The sequence below is a fragment of the Carex rostrata genome, chromosome 2 (assembly GCF_964058835.1).
Source record: "Carex rostrata chromosome 2, lpCarRost1.2, whole genome shotgun sequence".
NCBI lineage: Eukaryota > Viridiplantae > Streptophyta > Magnoliopsida > Poales > Cyperaceae > Carex > Carex rostrata.
The window spans coordinates 6708794-6727809 of record NC_135919.1 but is presented as its reverse complement, the minus strand read 5'-3'; the positions used below and the strand labels follow the sequence as shown (position 1 = coordinate 6727809).

The 19016-nt window shown below is 31.2% G+C and overlaps 1 protein-coding gene across 1 annotated transcript; it reads left to right on the top strand.

Moving 5' to 3' along the window:
* The first annotated feature begins 1362 nt into the window (after positions 1-1362).
* Positions 1363-4111, top strand: LOC144571799 (uncharacterized protein At1g01500-like). Its single transcript, XM_078321183.1, has 3 exons — positions 1363-1555; positions 2948-3586; positions 3732-4111. The coding sequence occupies exons 2-3, from the start codon at positions 3002-3004 to the stop codon at positions 3966-3968; spliced, it is 822 nt and encodes a 273-aa protein (XP_078177309.1). The 5' UTR covers positions 1363-1555; positions 2948-3001; the 3' UTR covers positions 3969-4111.
* Positions 4112-19016: the final 14905 nt, after the last annotated feature.

Genomic DNA, 19016 nt, shown 5'->3' with positions numbered 1-19016 from the left:
AATACAAAAATGGCTTAAAGCATATAGTGTTGAAGTACTTATCGAAGTGTATTGGCCGGTCTCATAAATTTTTTGTATATATAAAGGGTTCCAAATTTTCTTCCGCCCTGGCCCCAAAATCTTCAGGACCGGCCCTGTTAACTAATTGAGTACTCGATAAAAAAAATAATGTTTTGACTTATTTTTTCAACACCGTAACTTATAATTTATGAACCTATAACTTATAATTAATATTATCAATCATAATTCAAGAAATTTATTTTGATTTTAACACTAAATTTAACCCGAATTACAACTCAAACACCCAACGGGGGGCAAAAAAATTTCCAGGGAGGGGCAGAGTCGATCGGTACCAATAAATCACCACTAAAACTCGAAATCTGGGGGGGGGGGGCAACTGACCCCCCTGTGCTACAGTAGATCCGCCCCTGGACGGATGATACATTAAAATATGACATGAATAAGAAGCTTTAGAACTAAAAATAATTTTGATAGATTAATTGTAAATATTAGTATGAGATTAGTTATTTATGATGTCATTAGTAATAATAGATTTTTTTTTAAAATAGAACTGTTTTTAATCATTTTAACGAAACAAACACTTTTTTTTGATAAAATTACAAAAAAAGACTTCATCGATCCTACGAATCGGTGGAGACAAAAAATTATTTTCTCCACCACCGATGTATGTATATATAATGCTTGTTTCGTTAAATTTAAAAAAAAAAAATCGTAATAATCAGCAGGAAATACTAGTGGAGAGAGAAGCCCGTATTATCAGCCGTGCAGCCGAAGAGCAACAGCCGAACCATCTACTTATTTTGATGCGGGTCCTTGTATTTCGGAGACCACCCAAAAATTCCAATTCCAGTTATTAGTAAATAGTAATGTATTTCTCCTTTTTCCGATAGAGAAAGGGAAATGGATGGCAACCTTGTTTCTGATCTAGCGAATCTGACACTGGATACGATTAACTTAAGGGGAAATGCCCCCCCCAACTTTCACAAATTTGTCCTCTTTCTATATAAAAAGATTTAATTATCTCGTCTATTTGCATAAATGATTTAAGGAAGCTGTTAGCAGTCTTTGAACAATAATTTTCGAATTATCTCCGGATTTAATTAAAAAGTGTATGTAAACTTCTTAATTTACGGGATTTAATTATCCCCTCCTATTCCTATATATAAATAAATTAATTATGTCTGCCCACTCGCCCAACCCTTTTTGGCAGTTCCGGTCGCATGAATAAATAAGATTTGTGGTTTTAGAAGGGTGAATATGCAAGTTTATTTGAATGGTCCATGCGGTGCGGTGGAGCATTAATGCAATTTGTGACACGTGGAGCTTCGTTTGCGATCAGAAAGAAAAGAACCCTTTCCTGCTTTTCTTCTCTTCCTCTCTTCCCTTGCGCAGCCAGTCTCTTCCACAAGATAATTAAGAGCTTGCTGCTATCTATACATCAATTTTGTTTCTTCTCCGGTTGTAGCAGCACTATCATATCATATCATATCAATCACCTAGAGCGAGAGAGAGATGCTAGGCTAGCTAGTTATTGGTATGATTTTCTCATTCTTAGTTCTGCTAATTTCATTTTACTGTTGCTATATATTCCTTTCTTTATCTGTTTCATATATATACCACACAAATCCACCGAATTTTTAAATTTTATTTGTTTTACAAAGTTTCATAAGCCAATTAAGGGAGAGAAAACGAGAGAAAAAATATTAACTTCCCAATTTTCTTTATTGCTCTTTCTCCGCTAGCCTAGCTGCTATTCTAATTAAAAAGATGAAGCTTTCATTCTAAAGTGAAGTGGCTATTTCTTTTTTTTATGAGGTGAAAAATATTACATTAATTTCTGTTCGTAATTTGACTTCCCTGATTTAAAACTTTCATTGTTTTGTTGTTCTAGTTCACTAATGCAATACGAATCACTATTTCGAAAGTTATATTATCATGTCGAAATTTCATGATAATTGCTAATTTGCTAACGATATGTAACCAAAGTATTCCCAAATTCCTGATTCTGTTTACTGTTATAGTTAACATGGACTCTGGGCCAGTAATGGGTGTATGTTGGAAAAGTAGAATAGATCTCAGATTATATTTTCATCATAGATCAAGGGTCTAGATCAAATGTAGTGGGCTAGGCAACGGTACATTAAATAGGTTTCTGTACATACCATAATTAGATCAGTAGGTACCAACAGTCATCAATTCAAACGGCTAGTTCAAAGCCATGTTATATATATAAATACCAAGATCGATACACGTACACTGTAACAAATATACAAGAAAATACAATCAACATTTTATCATCTCCTCAGATCTCTTATTTTCAACAGTATATGAGTTTCAGCACCCAATTGCATCGCATGCTCTTGGATTATGAACCTCAAAAATCTCTCGTCCTGGATATAATTTTTTTATCAGCTGTGCTTCAGTTTCAGTACACCACAGTTTAGTGAAGAAAATTTAAAAATTCATTTTGACTATCTGATAAACTAAGGATGATATTGGAAACTAAATGCAATGAGTTAAATTTTTCTGTTACTGTTATTGTAAATAGAATGCGAGAAGGGAATGTTTCCTGTTTAGTTAATCTTGATTCTCACCAAATATTAGACTAGTCATAATTATATCCTTGTCAGGAAACTTTTTCATCAAGTAAGAACAATTCAATTAAATCAATAATGATCATTCATATTTGTCTTACTCTCTCTAAAACAATGCCAATGCAAAAGAAAGCAAAAGCCACTACAACTGGTTCTACACTTGATTTCTGGATTGATGTAATAAAATCTTTTCAGAAGTTCTCTTTATTCATATTAGGTTTATATATGTGTTTATTAAACATGCTACTGTTCATTCATTTCATACATCTTAATTATATTTTTGTTGAACTCTTTTACATTGTTTAGTAATGCTTCTTAGCAATTATTATCAGATGGAGAATTCTACGATGTTTGCATAAATGAGAGATTTTGGTTAATCCGGCAACATGGGAAGCACAGGCTGTGTTGACCTGGCTGACAATTTTGCAATGGAACCCATATTAAACCAAAATTTGCAAACACATACCCCATCCTTCGATGTAAAGGTCTTTTATTTAAGACTAATCGATTACCATCAATTATCGGACCAGTCAACCCTTGACTGCCTGACACTCAACCTCATCCCAGTCAACCCTTTCACCATTAACAAAGCGAACTCGAAATCAGACTCGGACTCTGGGTCAGGTTTGGACTGTGTCTCCTGTTCCCTCAGGCAGGATCGGGTCGATAACACCTCTCATGAATCCACTTTCATTAGCACTGATAGTCTTCGAATAAATGGAGGCATCCAGTTTGAGGTACTAAATGGAGAGGAGGTACTTCTCGCGGGCACTTTGGATCCTTGTGACGGTGGTAGTACATGGGTTATGAATTGTCGGGCTGCATCGGGTTTTACAAAATTGGGATCTGATGAAGATGCCTTTCCCATGGCCGAGTTATATGTTGCTGGTTGCCTCGAGGGCATTCCTGTAATTTTGATGCAGTCTCTTGACCTTGGTGTTGTAAAAGACATGCAAACTTTGGGTACTCAGGTATTATTTTTGCACCTTCACTGGTACAATGCACTTATCATACTAGTAGGGTTATTTTATTTTATTTAACACTAGTGTCAGGTTTATATATAATTTTAAATTGTTAACAAATTCAATATGTTTTTCACTTATTGGTTTATTTTAGGCATCATACCGATGCTATAAACCAGGAGACGATAAAGATTTCGACTACAGTACTTATTACGACAAAACCGAGTACACAGATTGGGACGATGAAGGAGAACTGTCCTGGTTCAATGCTGGTGTTAAGGTGGGAGTTGGTATTGGCCTAGGAATATTTCTCGGCCTCGGTATAGGGGTCGGGGTACTGGCACAGTCGTACCAGTCTACTGCTCGGAGTTTCAGGAGGCGCTTCTTTTGAGAGAATCAGTGCCAGGCTGCAGTTACAATAACAGAATGGTAATTTTGTCTGAATTTCTTGGACTTGTGTGATTATTTCTTTTGCCCAAGAATAATCTGCCATGTAAATTTTTCCTTTGCAAACTTCTTTGTTTATTCTGTTGAGTGGCTGTTATTTTCCATGTATAGTATACATCAAACATAGCCCAGCAGTAAACCCTTTTAACACACTTTTGAGGATTTGCTTTTGAAAATTTTCAAAAAAAAAAAAAAGGTCTTTCATGATTTGTAGTATGCCAAATTATTTGCTCCAGTACCATATTAGCGAAAGAATAAATTAATTAAAAATTAGCCTGGAGCTTTGTTAGTGCCGATCACTTGAATTTGTTATTATTGAGCTTCTTTTGTAAATACTCTTGTTTTAATGTGTTTTTTTGTTAAGATTTTTTTTTTCCTGTTCATATTATACCTTCATTTGCTTCTCAACAATTTTAAATGCACGCAAATGAAACGTCAATTCAAGTGACAATTTACTAGAATGACAATAAAAAAAAAAAATTTAAGTTAAATGCACGCAAATAGAAAGGACTTGAACCTTCTCCGAACTCGAATTATTAAATCAAATGAAGCTGATGATTAAAAAAAAAAAAGTGTTAGAAATTTTTAGTAGCCAGCATATCTGGATTAAGATATTTAATAGTAGATATTGTGCTTAATCAATTATATATTACAGCTGTCGGCTCATCATTCATGTAATAATTTTTGAGTTCTTTCATAAATATATAATTTCTAACAAAAAGGTCGTTGGATACAATTAATATAGATGATTCTTGTACATATTCCAATTTCTTATATGAAACTAGGATTGGTTTTATTAATTACTAAAAGAGCTACTACAAATATACAATCGAATTGGTCTCCCTTGCAACACCAAACTGAGCCACTGAGGGTTATTCCAAAGGAATAATAGGAACAGCAGATTTATTTCCCAAAAAGAATAATAGGAATAAATAGAGCAAACATAGGCGGCTTATTTATTTTTCCTTTAAAAAAAAAAAATCATTTAGCTTGCGATGCGTAGTACAATTGATCATCAATCCTTGGAAATTATAATAGATAAAGTGACAGTTCATTCTTAATTTAAAGTGGATATTTTAGATCAATGACAGTTCATTCTTTAATATCTTAATTAAAGCAAATCAGAGGCTGATTAAAAATATGTTGAGTGCCCATAGATTAAGATAAATGAGAAAAGAAAGATGCTTCCAGTTAATTCCCAACACTAAAATAAGCTTGCCTCAGCTGCTATGACAGAAATGAAGCAAACTCTTTAAGTTAAGACAATTAGAAAATTAATTTCTGATGCTGGTTCAAAAGTCATAAGTTGTCTCTAATAGATATAATCATGGAAATCACGTCTACATGTAAAACCATATTCCAGCTATAAAACATTGCTTCAATCTCAATCCCTTCTCCCTCCAACCCCAAAAGAAAAAGAAAAGGTAAAAGGAGAGAACAAACAAACAAATTAATTAGTAGATGGAAGAAGCAACAGCAATAGGATGCCTAACCTGCTTCACTGGTACCAGTAGATCGAAAAATGAGCCAAATAGTCTCTTAATTGAATCAGTCTCGTCTAAGCTCGAGCTGCTACCATGTTACGAGAAATTACCATCATTGTCTAACGCTTATGCAATCAATATGCCTCACGAAATGCGTCGACAGAGCAGCAGAGGTTGGAAGCGTTTGAAATGGAATATTTTGGGTACCAATTTTGGTTCTGCAGCAGCAGCAGGAGGCATCGATGCAAAGAGAAAAGAGGGGGGACCGGGTCTGGGAGATAATAAAATTGTGAAAAGGTCGTCGAGTTCATCTTCATGGCTGCCTAATGCCAATAGCAAGAGGTGGCCAGTACAAGGATGGGCTTAATATATTAACATCATTTTTCTTTCTAATTCTATGTTAATTTCTTTTTCTAAATCTGCAAAACTCGAGTAAGTCATAATTGCAAGATACATAGTTTTTGCTTGTACTTGTTAGTTGTGTTTTATGATTGATAACATTACCCTATGGATATAAATCTGCTGTTATTCCAAATCACTGGTTACAATTAGATGTGAATCGTCAATTATAACTTGACACGAATTTGAAAATAGACCTCCTAGTCCTAGCTATGAATCTGAGAGGCCTTGGCTTGATCTTAGTGTGTATGTTTTAAGCACAACCCTAGAAAAGAGGCCCATATCATCGTATGAGAACTTGGGTTGATTGGAAACAAGTTGTAATAATTGGCCCATTACAACTTATAAGGTATCCATCATTCCATCCCATAAAGAAGAAAGAAGAGATGGGGGAGGCGTAGAGGCTAGAACTGTACAATAAATGCTGATCTAGCTGGCCATTTAAGTCTTAACCTAGTTTCGTTAATTAAACAAGTGTGACTGTTATTATTAAAGACGATCGATGATTGGTCAATTCAATTTATAACATTTAATTCATACCTACTAAAGTACTACTTGTCAGTTCCGTTTATCATGCATGCTATATTGCTATTGCTATTGCTATTGCTATTGCTAGCTATATTTTGTGACATCTGTCCACAGTGGCAACCATACGTGGCATATGTAAAATTAATTACTTTCATTTTAGTATGCCCAAGAAGAAAAATTATTGAATTTTTTTTAGAAACCATAAATAAATAAAAAATAGGCTTTACGAAACCAATTTGATTGCTTTGTTTTTTTACAAAAATTATAAGAACCGAGATGCCATTTCAGTCTCTCTTTTTTTGGACCAAATTGTCATTTTAATCCCAGCCATTTTCGCAAATTTCAAGAAAAAAATACGTTGAAAAATTATGAAAATACCTGGGACTGAATTGCCATTTCGGTCCCGAAATAAAAAAATTCAGACCAAAATAGCATTTCAGTTCTTATGGTTTTTGTAAAAAAAAAAATCACATTGGTTTCATAAAAATATTTTTTTTAATGATGGTTTATAAAAAAAAAAATCAAAATTGATCGCTCCCTGTCCCTGATGACATTTTTTTTTTCAAAAAAAAAGAAAAAAGAAAAAACTATTTCTAGAAAGGTCAAAATATGGCCAAATCATTTAGAACTGAGAATATTCTACTTTGAAAATTTTAAGAATATAAAAGTGTCATTTTTAATTTTCACCATATATCTCCATTCTATTATTAAGCACGTTGGGTATTATATAGTTTGTCTTCTTTTGATTAAATACATCTATTTTATGTATAAAAGTCTAAATTTAGTTAAAAACATACTCACCACATGTGCTGCCACACGATATGTTACAATTAAAATTGAACAAATTCTGAAATTTAGCGATATATTTATTCATTTCCTTATTTTTTTTTGTTTTTATATTTCTCATCTTCAATTGAAAAGACTCCACCTTTTATTTTCTTATTTCTTTATTTCCTTACTTCTTCTTCGTTTCTATACGGATCATAATGGAAATCATTTTTTTTTATTTCCTTATTTCTCTTTCTTTGTTTTTATACATATTGGTGTGGACAATTTAAAGTATATTTTCAATATATAGTATATCAATGTGTGTGTGTGTATTCTAAATTAGAAACAAAGAAGAAGAATAATACAAAATTGGAACGTGTGTGTAAATATATATTTCTCTTATAATATGTGTGTATATATCTATCCTATACATACACATGATAACACTTTTTATTTATATTTTTTTATATCATATTATATGTCGATATTGAATTGTTGTATGATATTTGATATTAGATTCGAATCGAGATATTATTTGATATTATTGGTACTTAAAAATAAAGAATCATCACATCATCAAATTGTTATTAGAGATCACGATTAAAGTTAATTAAAAATACAAAATCATATACATTTTCTATTAACATGTGTCTTAATTTTTAGATAATTATTATTTTTATTGATATATTTGTTTCTTATAATATATCCCCGTTGCAACGCACGGGTATGATACTGTAATTAATTCACCTCATTAATCATTTAGAACTGTTATTTCAGCTCGAAGAATAATACCCAAATCCGATTAATTAATTAACACCTATACTATATATAAATACAAGTGTGAAGTGTACTTCTTTTTCTCTTCAGCTATATATAAACCAATACACACACACACACACACAGTGGAGAGTAAATTAGAAGATTGGTGCCGACCGAATCTCCAACTCCATGATTTAGAAGCAAACAGATAACAAAAAAGACAACAAAAAATTGACCTCTCAACAATAATTGATATATTTCTTGCTTGCGGAAGGTCTCTCTCCCTTGTTTTAATGATTGTGGCAAGATAGTTGCCTTCACACTGCCTATTTATTTATTTTAAATTTTTTAAATTTTTTATATATGTTGTACATAACACACGCCAAAATAAAAATATATATATATGCATGCTCCCAAGCTAATATAATTATCTCTCATAAATTAGTACTGTTAGCAGTCTAATTAATTAAAGCATACAATGATGATATATGCATTTTTTTTTTAAAATTTCCCTGTTTGCATCTCTAGGGGTAATTTCTTGAGAGGTATTTTTCAAATAATCAGTAAAATTAACCCGTATCCTCCTAATTTTGTTAATTGTAAAAATATTGTTTAAGATTATTGATAAACCTTCATAGTCTACGATTTAGGGGCGCCAATAACTTGCCTTGTCTTTCAATACTGAAAGAGGCAACAACTCTGCCATCTCATCTCATCTCATCTCATCTCACCTTACCATCTTTTTCATTTCTTTTCTTCACACATTGTTTCTTTATTTTTTATTTTATGTTTTCTTATATTTTGGAGAATTTTTTTATTTAAATGAAGATGCGGCTCTGGTCCATATATATCACATTTGCATCAAGAGTAGATATTCCGATTTTTTTATTTATATCCAAAAAATAAATAAAATTTTATCCTGACTGAAATTGGAAAACTACTCAAACCGGTGCTCCAATAACCAGAATAGGTCCTTCTTTCCGGTCAACCAATTCCCGGATTTAAAGAAATGGTCCGGTTAATGGTTAACCGGAAAGGTTATTGGTATAGGGCAATTTTAATATAAATCCGGTTAAGGGTGCACCGGTTTTGGTTTTTTTTTTTTTTTTTTTTAAAACAGAATTTTTTTTTTGTATTAAAATATTAGAAATGTTGAATATATTTCTTTGAAAATAGATGGAATACAATATAATTTGATTTATTAGAAAGATTACAACAAATAACCCAGATCAATATTTTTCAGGCCGAATTTTTCGCGGCTGTAAGAAAAATTAATATATTTATTTATGTGTTATTGGAAAAAAAATAAAAATGCTTGGATTGTGAGTTATTGATCTCGGTTCAAAAGTCTGTTATAGGTAATTCAGAAAATATTGTAATCCTTCTAGTACATTTAATTTATAAAAAGTTGTATCTATTTTTGAAAAAAAAAAACTTTAATTTATTTAATGATTTTTTTTCAAAAAGAATTCTCAAAATAGATACAACTTTTAATAAATTAAATGTACTAGAAATATCACAATATTTTCTAGATTACCTAGAACTGACTTTTGAACCGGGATCAATAACTCACAATCCAAGCATTTTTATTTTTTTTTCCAATAACACATAAATAAATATATTAATTTTTCTTACAGCCGCGAAAAATCCGGCCTGAAAAATATTGATCCGGGTTATTTGTTGCAATCTTTCTAATAAATCAAATTATATTGTATTCTATCTATTTTCAAAGAAATATATTCAACATTTCTAATATTTTAATACAAAAAAAATTATGTTTTAAAAAAAAAACAAAAAACAAAACCGGTGCACCCTTAACCGGATTTATATTAAAATTGCGCTATACCAATAACCTTTCCGGTTAACCATTAACCGGACCATTTCTTTAAATCCGGGAATTGGTTGACCGGAAAGAAGCGCCTATTCCAGTTATTGGAGCACCGGTTTGGATAGTTTTCGAATTTCAGTCATAATTTGGATATTTTTTAAAATTTTATTTATTTTTTGGATATAAATAAAAAAATCGGGTAGATATTTGTGGATTAATTGAATTATAACATTAGCTTAAATCACAGTGACAAATGAATTATTTGGGTTCGGTTTGGCGATGTCAAAAATTTGTGATTCAGGAATAACTTGGATATAATTCGAGAATTATTCGGAATTATCCGGACCAGAGATCTCAGTCCTGTAAGAGAGCAAAAAAAAAAAAAAAAAAATGTTTTGAAAAAAATTCGCGAATAATTCATAATTTGATTCGGCATCACCAAAAATACAAATTATTCGGGTTTAATTCGCGAATCTTGAACCTTAAATGATAGGTTTCTGAGTAGGATTTTGGTGATTAATTAATTAGGTTTGAGTTTGGCTGACCTAATTGAGATCACGTGGCTCTCGCTTCTGTAATCATACAATTGTCCTTATTTAATTAATAATTATTATATATGTTACTGTATAAAACAGCAATGGTGAATGGTGAATGGTGACTTGATCCATGTTGGTATTAATTAATTAAGATAATTAGATGTAGGCAATGCAGTTTGTAGCTTGTAGTGGAGACAATGTGCAAGCGATCGAAGCTAATTAAGAGTAGACGAAGCAACCGACTCTGTACTTGTTCATGCACCAGCTTCATTTAACTCTATGATTGTACTTCAAATTTTTCAATGCTTAATCTTTTTCAAATATTTACCAGGGTTATTTATAATTCTATGCTTTACTTCTATTTTATTACGAATTACATATATAGGATTGGGCACGGATGCAGTCTGAGCTACGTGTCTCAACTGAAACCGTTCAAACATTGATCCAACGGCTGTCAGGCTGATCTACGTGCACGTGACTCCCCCGAGTTTAGATCGGTCAAACTTGCCTCTTGAAGTTAATTCATCAACCGGACACTCCATATCCTATGAGGTTAACAAACAAATAAAATCGCCTACGGGCTTTCCCATAAAAAAAATAAATAAATAAATAAAATGTTGTAAAAATTATTTAATACAAGTTATATTAGCAAATCACAATAATAATTATGATAATTTATAACATTAATTATATAATAATAATAATAATAATAATAATAAAATAATAATAATAATAATAATAATAATATAAATAATAATATTGATGATGGGTAAATAGTATAATATACTAAAGGGCCTGATAATTGTCTCCACTCTCATCCCCTATTATCCTCCTAATTTTATTTGTTCAATTTCATCCACATTTCTCACGATTTACAAGGAATTTTGCGAATCTAATACCATGAATGTCTTCTACGCAATTTTATCTTTCAAATGAGATTCATGATGACATATTTTCGAGCTCGTCGTCACACAAGTATTTATACCTCGTCATCTAAGTATTTATACATAGTATTTTCCACATATGACACCAGTGTTTTAAAATGCGGTTTTGTTCATGCATGCGGAAGGCCACTGCATGACGCATATGCGGATTTTAAAATAAAAATTCACGTATATATATATATATATAGAGGTTGGCTAAGGTCAAAGTGGTAGTTCCTGAGCTTTGGTGCTACCATTTTTTTTTTAATTTTCAAAGTTCAAAACGTCGATCCCAACCGTTCAAGTTGTTCTCCATATTAAATTGTGCTTGGAGACCAAATTTTACATTTTTCTGAATTTTTTTACTATTTATTAAGCCACTTTGAAAATCGTTGATCCAATGGTGGCTTAACAAAACAATAAAATCAGAAGCCACCGTTGGATCAGCTGTTTTCAAAGTGACTTAATAAATAGTAAAAAAATTCAGAAAAATGTAAAATTTGGTCTCCAAGCACAATTTAATATGGAGAACAACTTGAACGGTTCGGATCGACGTTTTGAAATTTAAAAATTGAAAAACGAATTAGTAGCATCAAAGCTCAGGAACTACCACTTTGATCTTAGTCAACCTCTATATATATATATATATATAGAGGAGGGATCAAGTTACAACACTTGAAAGTTACAACAAAGTTACAACATCATTTTTTTTCATTTTCAAAGTCCAAATCGTCGATCCAAACCGTTAGATATTCAATCTATATTAAAATGTGCTTACAGACCAAATTTTACATTTTTTGAAATTTTTTTGCTATTTATTAAGATGGGTACAAAATTGCTGTTTTTAATGGTGCAGAATTTTAATAAAAACAGCGATTTTGTACCCATCTTAATAAATAGCAAAAAAATTTCAAAAAATGTAAAATTTGGTCTGCAAGCACATTTTAATATAGATTGAATATCTAACGGTTTGGATCGACGATTTGGACTTTGAAAATGAAAAAAAATGATGTTGTAACTTTGTTGTAACTTTCAAGTGTTGTAACTTGATCCCTCCTCATATATATATATAGAGTACGGCTAACGCGCTTCCTCTAGCATATGAGCCGAAATGCTTCCGGTGGAAATTTGAAATTTCAAAATTCAAAAAGTCGATCTGAACCGTTCATCTTCTTCTCCATATTAATATCTGCTTGGAGACCAAATTTTACATTTTTCTGAATTTTTTTACTATTTATTAAGCCACTTTGAAAATTGCTGATCCAACGGTGGCTTACCAAACAGTAAAAATCAGAAGCTACCGTTGGATCAGCGATTTTCAAAGTGGCTTAATAAATAGTAAAAAAATTCAGAAAAATGTAAAATTTGGTCTCCCAGCAGATATTAATATGGAGAAGAAGATGAACGGTTCAGATCGACTTTTTGGATTTTGAAATTTCAACTTTTCACCGGAAGCATTTTGGCCCATATGCTAGAGGAAGCGCGTTAGCCATACTCTATATATATATATTCATATTCATATTCATATATTTGAATTTATTTTCACATAATGACATAACCAACAATAGTTTTTTGACTTTTTTAACATAAATTTTAATTAAAATATAATCAAATTATCAAAACCGCATGGAAGGACTGCATGTCCACATATTTCAATCGGCATGGCCGCATTTTTAATCCGCATATGCGCTTTTTTATTCCGCATGACTGCATATGCGGCCGCATGGTCAAAATCGCATGGGCATTCTGAGCATGGCTGCCGACCGCATACGCATATGCGGCCGCATTTTAAAACACTGTATGACACTGCTGACATTTAAAAGTATTAATATCAAGTATTACAAGTATTTATACCTATGCACTGAAGTATTTATACCTATGTGGTCAACTATTTTTGTTAGAGAAATGTTGACGCAGGGACGATTGGGGAAGGTTGATGCGAAGATGCAGGGTCCACGATTGGAGATAAATACTTACAAGTATAGGCATAAATACTTGAATGATGAGGTATAAATATTTGTGTGACAATAAGCCCGAAAGTATGTCATCATGGATCTCATATGAAATATAAAATTGCGTAGAATACGTTTATGGTTTTAGATTCGCAAAATTTCTCATAGATCGTGAGAAATGTGGACGACATTGAAAAAAGAAAAAAAAACCCACATCTAAAAACGTGTATGATTCTTCTCCCCATGTAGTTTGAGTGGTCCCCACATATAGTCATATCAAGTTAGACATGCAAATATTAATATTTTAGTTTGTAAGTATTAATTTATTATCTTCAAAATATTTATACCTATGAATTTAATTAAACTTGAAAGACCACACTGTTTTGAATAAATTTAATTAAAGTAGTTAGTTAAGTTAGTTTATGGAAGTCAAAATCTGTTTAAGAGATAGGGGGTGATGGGGAGATGCGGAGATGCGATGTTCACGATTGAGGATAAATACTTACAAGTATAGGTATAAATACTTGCACGATGAGGTATCAATACTTGTGTGATAATGAGTCCGAAAGTATATCATCATGGATCTCATTTGAAAGATAAAATTACGTAGAATACGTTTGTGATTTTAGATTCGCAAAATTCCTCATAGATCGTGAAAAATGTGGACGATATTGAAGAAAAAAACCACCTCTAAAATATGTTTAAGAGATGGGGAAATGATGGGAGGATGGGAGTAGAGGTGCTTCGGGTCGGATCGGGTCCGGATACTATTATATTTGGATCCGTACCCTAAAAGTGTTCGGGTCCAAATTTCGATCCATACACTTATCTGTTTCAATTCGGGTCGGGTCCGGATCCGGGTACCTATCTACCCGTAGATATTTCAGGTCCAGTCTTTCGGTTCCGGGTAGATATATACACATAACTTGTTTGTAGATTATCGGATTCGGTTAGGATACGGGGCGGTTCTAGATCTGGAGCAGGTATATGTCACAAAAAAAAATTAAGAGGATGGAGAGAAAATAACTTTTGAAAAAAAAATATTGAAGAAGAGATATCATTTTTAAAAAGTAAAATATTAGAGATGACGATTTCATTTTCTATGGTTCAAAAAATCTATGAATGAAATACTAATAATTTGTAGAAATGACATATCAATGATACCAATAAATTTTCATTATTATGCAGAGGATATCAAGGCAAATATTGAAGGATGTATCCATAGTAATAAATTTTATTTAAAAAATTAATGCGGCTGTTATAGAATGAATAAATTTGGCATTCATCTATGTGTATAAACATAGCGAATATGTCACTGCATTCTATTTTCTCATATTCAAAAAAGTACTGGGCTCACCACGACTTATGCAAAAATTAATATGTAAAGTTGTATTTTTATATATTAATAGTTATTAATATATGTTTTATCGGATATTTATACGGGTATTGGGTCGGGTTCAGTTATGGGTCGGATAATTAAATGAAACCCATATTCTACCCATTACAATATCGGATCCGGTTCGGATCCGGGTCTGATATTAAATTATTAATTTTGTAACCATACTCATAATTTAACCGGTTATATTTTTTAAATCATACCCTATCCAAATTAATCGGATCCGGATCGGTTCTGGGTCAGATCCGAGTAATCGGGTAAAAGTAGCACCTCTAAATGGGAGTGGGGGGATTCATATAATTATTCTATACTAAAATAGTAAATTACCACATATTTAATTATATTTTATCTTGAATGGAAATAAAGTGGTACGATATTGTTCTACTATTTTAACGATAGTCAGATATGCCATGCCAGTGAGTCATCAACTAAAAATGAATTCATTTCACAACAACAACAACAAAAAAAAATAAAAAATGAAGAGGATTCCGATTTGAAAATACAGCATTCATAGTAGAGGGGCCAGTGGCCCAATCAGATTAATTAATTAGTTTCTCATGGGAATGATAATTTATTATTGCTCATTAGTGTCAAATGAGAAAGATCTGACAAGTGCAATTTTTTTTTTTTTTTTTGCAAAGTCAAATGTAGTCCTTCTAACACATGTAATGTAATTTTTTTTAAGAGCGGAATTAAAAAATTTAAATAGAGGAGCTGAAAAATAAAATGTATACAATATGAGAGGTGAAATTTGAACTCAAATTCTTCCATAGTTCAATGAGCAACTTTAACTACTAAATTATAAATAAACATTTGATGTTTTATAAGAAGTGTTAAACTATATAGAATTTTAAAGAAAAAATTTAATTAAATTTTAATATATATAATTAAAAAATTTAGAATTATAAGGGTGGTTTAGTCACCTTTAGAGAGAGATCCGTCCCTATAATTATAGGGGTGGTTTTGTTTCATTGTAATTTTTATAATTATAATTTATTTTTGAGTTTCAATTACAAAAAATATATTTTAGAATAGATTAAAATTTAACAATAATAATTTCTATAAAAAAATCTTGCAGTCAAATAAAATTTCGACATAAACAAACTTTATATTCAAAACTAAAATAGATAATAAAAATAATATGATTAAGCACATGATAATTTCCTACAGAAAAGGCAGAGAATAAAATTGAATAAATAAAGGCAGAGAATAAAATTGAATAAATAAAGGCAGAGAATAAAATTGAATAAATATGAAATGTGAAATTTTTTAAACTTAAATCTTCTTGGTGAAAAATTAGCGCATATGGTGTTTTATGTATTATTAAAGGTTTTCTGTATACTTAATTAATTTTTACATATTATTTTTGAAAATTAAACATGTTTTTATGTAAAGCGAGAAGAGAACTCGGATCACGTACTGCACTGAGTTAACGTTCACAGTTATCAGATAGTGGTTAGTTGGCTAACATTTATTAATTTTTCTTAATTATGAGATTTGTTGTCATTATCATATATACATCAAGCTTGTACTACATTACATGTCATGTCATATTTTCTTTATGAAAGAACTTGATGCACATTTTTCGTATAATTCTTTGTAATATAATATTTGAAATACAATACAATGCAAGCATGATCATGAGGTTGATGAGATGAGATGCAACCAATTCCTGTTTGAAGTGACATGCTAACAGCTAACATCTAATAGTATGCGTGTCAGTATCCATGGGTCTTTCCTCTTTCGACGTGTATTCTACACTCGGTTGTCTTGTCCCCACCTTACCAGCTTACCTTTCGTTCTGCCATTTTTTTGTTGGATATTTTCAAGAAAAAGAAAAAAGAATTTCAAAGGCTGAGAATCAACATATTACCAATAGAGAGTCCAAATTACAATACTCTAACTTCTAATTACCAATAAGAATTCAAAGTAATTTATCCTAATTTTAATTACAAATTTAACCCTACATACAAATTAGAGTTTTAGAGGGAGACAAATAAAATTACAGCAGAAGCAAGTTGATCCAGACTTGTACATCTCTATCAAAATTCAAAATTCAGAATTGAACAGTTGTCCTCTGATCCTTACTAGATCCGTCGCATATGGAAAAAATATTATTTGTGATATAAAACTTATTAATTGCTCTTGATCTTTCATTTCAAGTTTAGTAATTAAGATAATTGAGGCGACAAAGTGTAATCGTTTTGTTTCATAAACTATTGTCATTTTTCTCTTAAAAATATATCTTCAGTATATTGGAAAAAGTTTACGGGGCAGTTAATTAAATAGTAAGAACTAAGAAAATATATAAGTAAAAACAAATATTTGATCAAGTGATAAAACACAACACTTTTTCCATGTGAGAGGTGAGTTTGAAACTCAGATGTAAATCTTTATAGACAATTAAATAAAAGTTTGATAGACTAAATTTCTTTTTTTTTTCTATATGAAAAAAAGAGACTATATAAATACTTATAGTAATTCGAGTTATACAAGACACGCAGGCATGGTGTATATATTTAATTATATAAAAGAAAAGTGTAAATTTTAATCTTTTATTTTAAATCAACGGTCTAGTTTTAAAACAGAGCCTTACTATTTATTTTAAAAAAATAGCAAACGATGGTTCAAACGCTCCAAACGCTCCAAACGCACCTGATGATGTAACAGATGTTGACACTTGGCCGCATTTTGATGGGTGGCCTACTTCACGAACAATTTAAACCTGCCATTAATGCACTGCCCGTTAACTTATTCAATTATATATATACACACAACAACGCTCCCTTCATTGGTTTAATAAATAAAGGGTCCGAAATTTTTATTTATAACATAAACCCAAAAAAAAAAAAAAAAAAAAACCAAAACACTCCATTTTCTGAGGAATTCAAAAAATATTTGGGCCACGAAACGTCTCTGCGGCTCCAAAAATTGAAGATCGCCAATTAGCCCTGCATCCCCAATCTAGAGGCTTCCAAATAAATTAGTGGCCCCATTTTTTTATTATTTTTTGTAGCGGCTCCAAAAAATATAGCACCGCTATTTCATTTGAATGCTCTTTGACTGGAGCCGCAGGGTTAATTTGTGGTTCCTAGTCTTTGAGACTGTAGAACAGTTTGGCAGCCTGAGTATTTCTCGAATTCTCCAAAATCTAAAGTGATTTGGTTTTTTTTTTATTTTTTTTATTTTGTAATTATGGTATAAATAAAAATTTCGGATAAAGGACTATCTGGAATTAATCTTTCCATAACTTTTGAATATATAGATTTTTTTTTTCTTTTTCCTTTTCATGCGCTAAAGATTTCAACCGACAATTTAATTAATTAACAATGTAATACAAACAAGACGAAATCTTCTTTTAACTAAAGAAGTACTAAAATAAAATAAAAACAAAGCCCCCCCTGCTAAAGGTAGCCTGCCTGATCCTGTTAAAAGAAAGAAAACTCTACCATTTCTTTCTTCAACAATTAGTTAATTAATTAATTTATGAAAAAGAGAGGGGTGTGTATATATATATAAATAAGGTTCCGTTCTTTTTGGCTTTTTGCGAGGCTTGCTATGCAAGCCTTTCAAAACAAACACTGCCGCTCCAAAGTCCAAACTGGTAGTTATGCACAGAAAAGCCAACGCAATGCTTCCTATGCCTGGTTCATGTGCACCTAACATTAATTTTGCTATTTTCCTTTTCTAATTAAGTATGTAATTTATTTTTTTTAAACAAAAAAAAATGTAATATAGGGCTTAAATGCATTAGATACTAACTGATGAGGAGATTAAGGTTATAATATATAAATTGTGTATATTGATTCGTATTATGAATTAATATTTTAATTTTTAAAATCCAAAAAAATTGGCGAGAATTCAATACCTTAACTTAATAATCTTGACAAAATGAAACAATTGTAAAGTACCAACATTATATATATAATGATTATAAAAATAAAGCAAGAATTTCATATATACCACTAAAAAATTGCGAAATTATGCATTTACAACTTTAAATTCTATAATTACATATTTACCATTCCAAATTCTAATAATCCACATATTTATCCAATATAATTTAAATATATATAAAATATACTCAAAATTCAAATTAAATATGTTTGAGATTCTAAAAACTATAATTAATTAAGAATTAATTAAAGCTGAACCCATTCTCCACATTCAGATTGGACTCTTGTAATTTCTTTAGCTCTCGCATGTGTCAATTGCACACTCTTTATAACATCTCTCACTGTCTCAGCATGAGTGTTAACAGTTGCGGTGGTAGCTTATGTGGGGTGGTAGGAGAGGCATGACCAATGCTATCATTGCAATTGGACTAGAATGAGATGGTGGCAAAGAACATGCCAGGTTGGTCGAAGAAGCACGACTCAGTGATGCTATCTATTGTCAAAGCGGGTACATGGAGAATAA

Bases quoted from the DNA above. Each gene is read 5' to 3' on its own strand.
- LOC144571799 (XM_078321183.1), top strand. From the start codon at position 3,002: ATGGGAAGCACAGGCTGTGTTGACCTGGCTGACAATTTTGCAATGGAA. The intron at 3,587-3,731 runs GTATTATTTTTG...GGTTTATTTTAG, and splicing joins TGCAAACTTTGGGTACTCAG to GCATCATACCGATGCTATAA.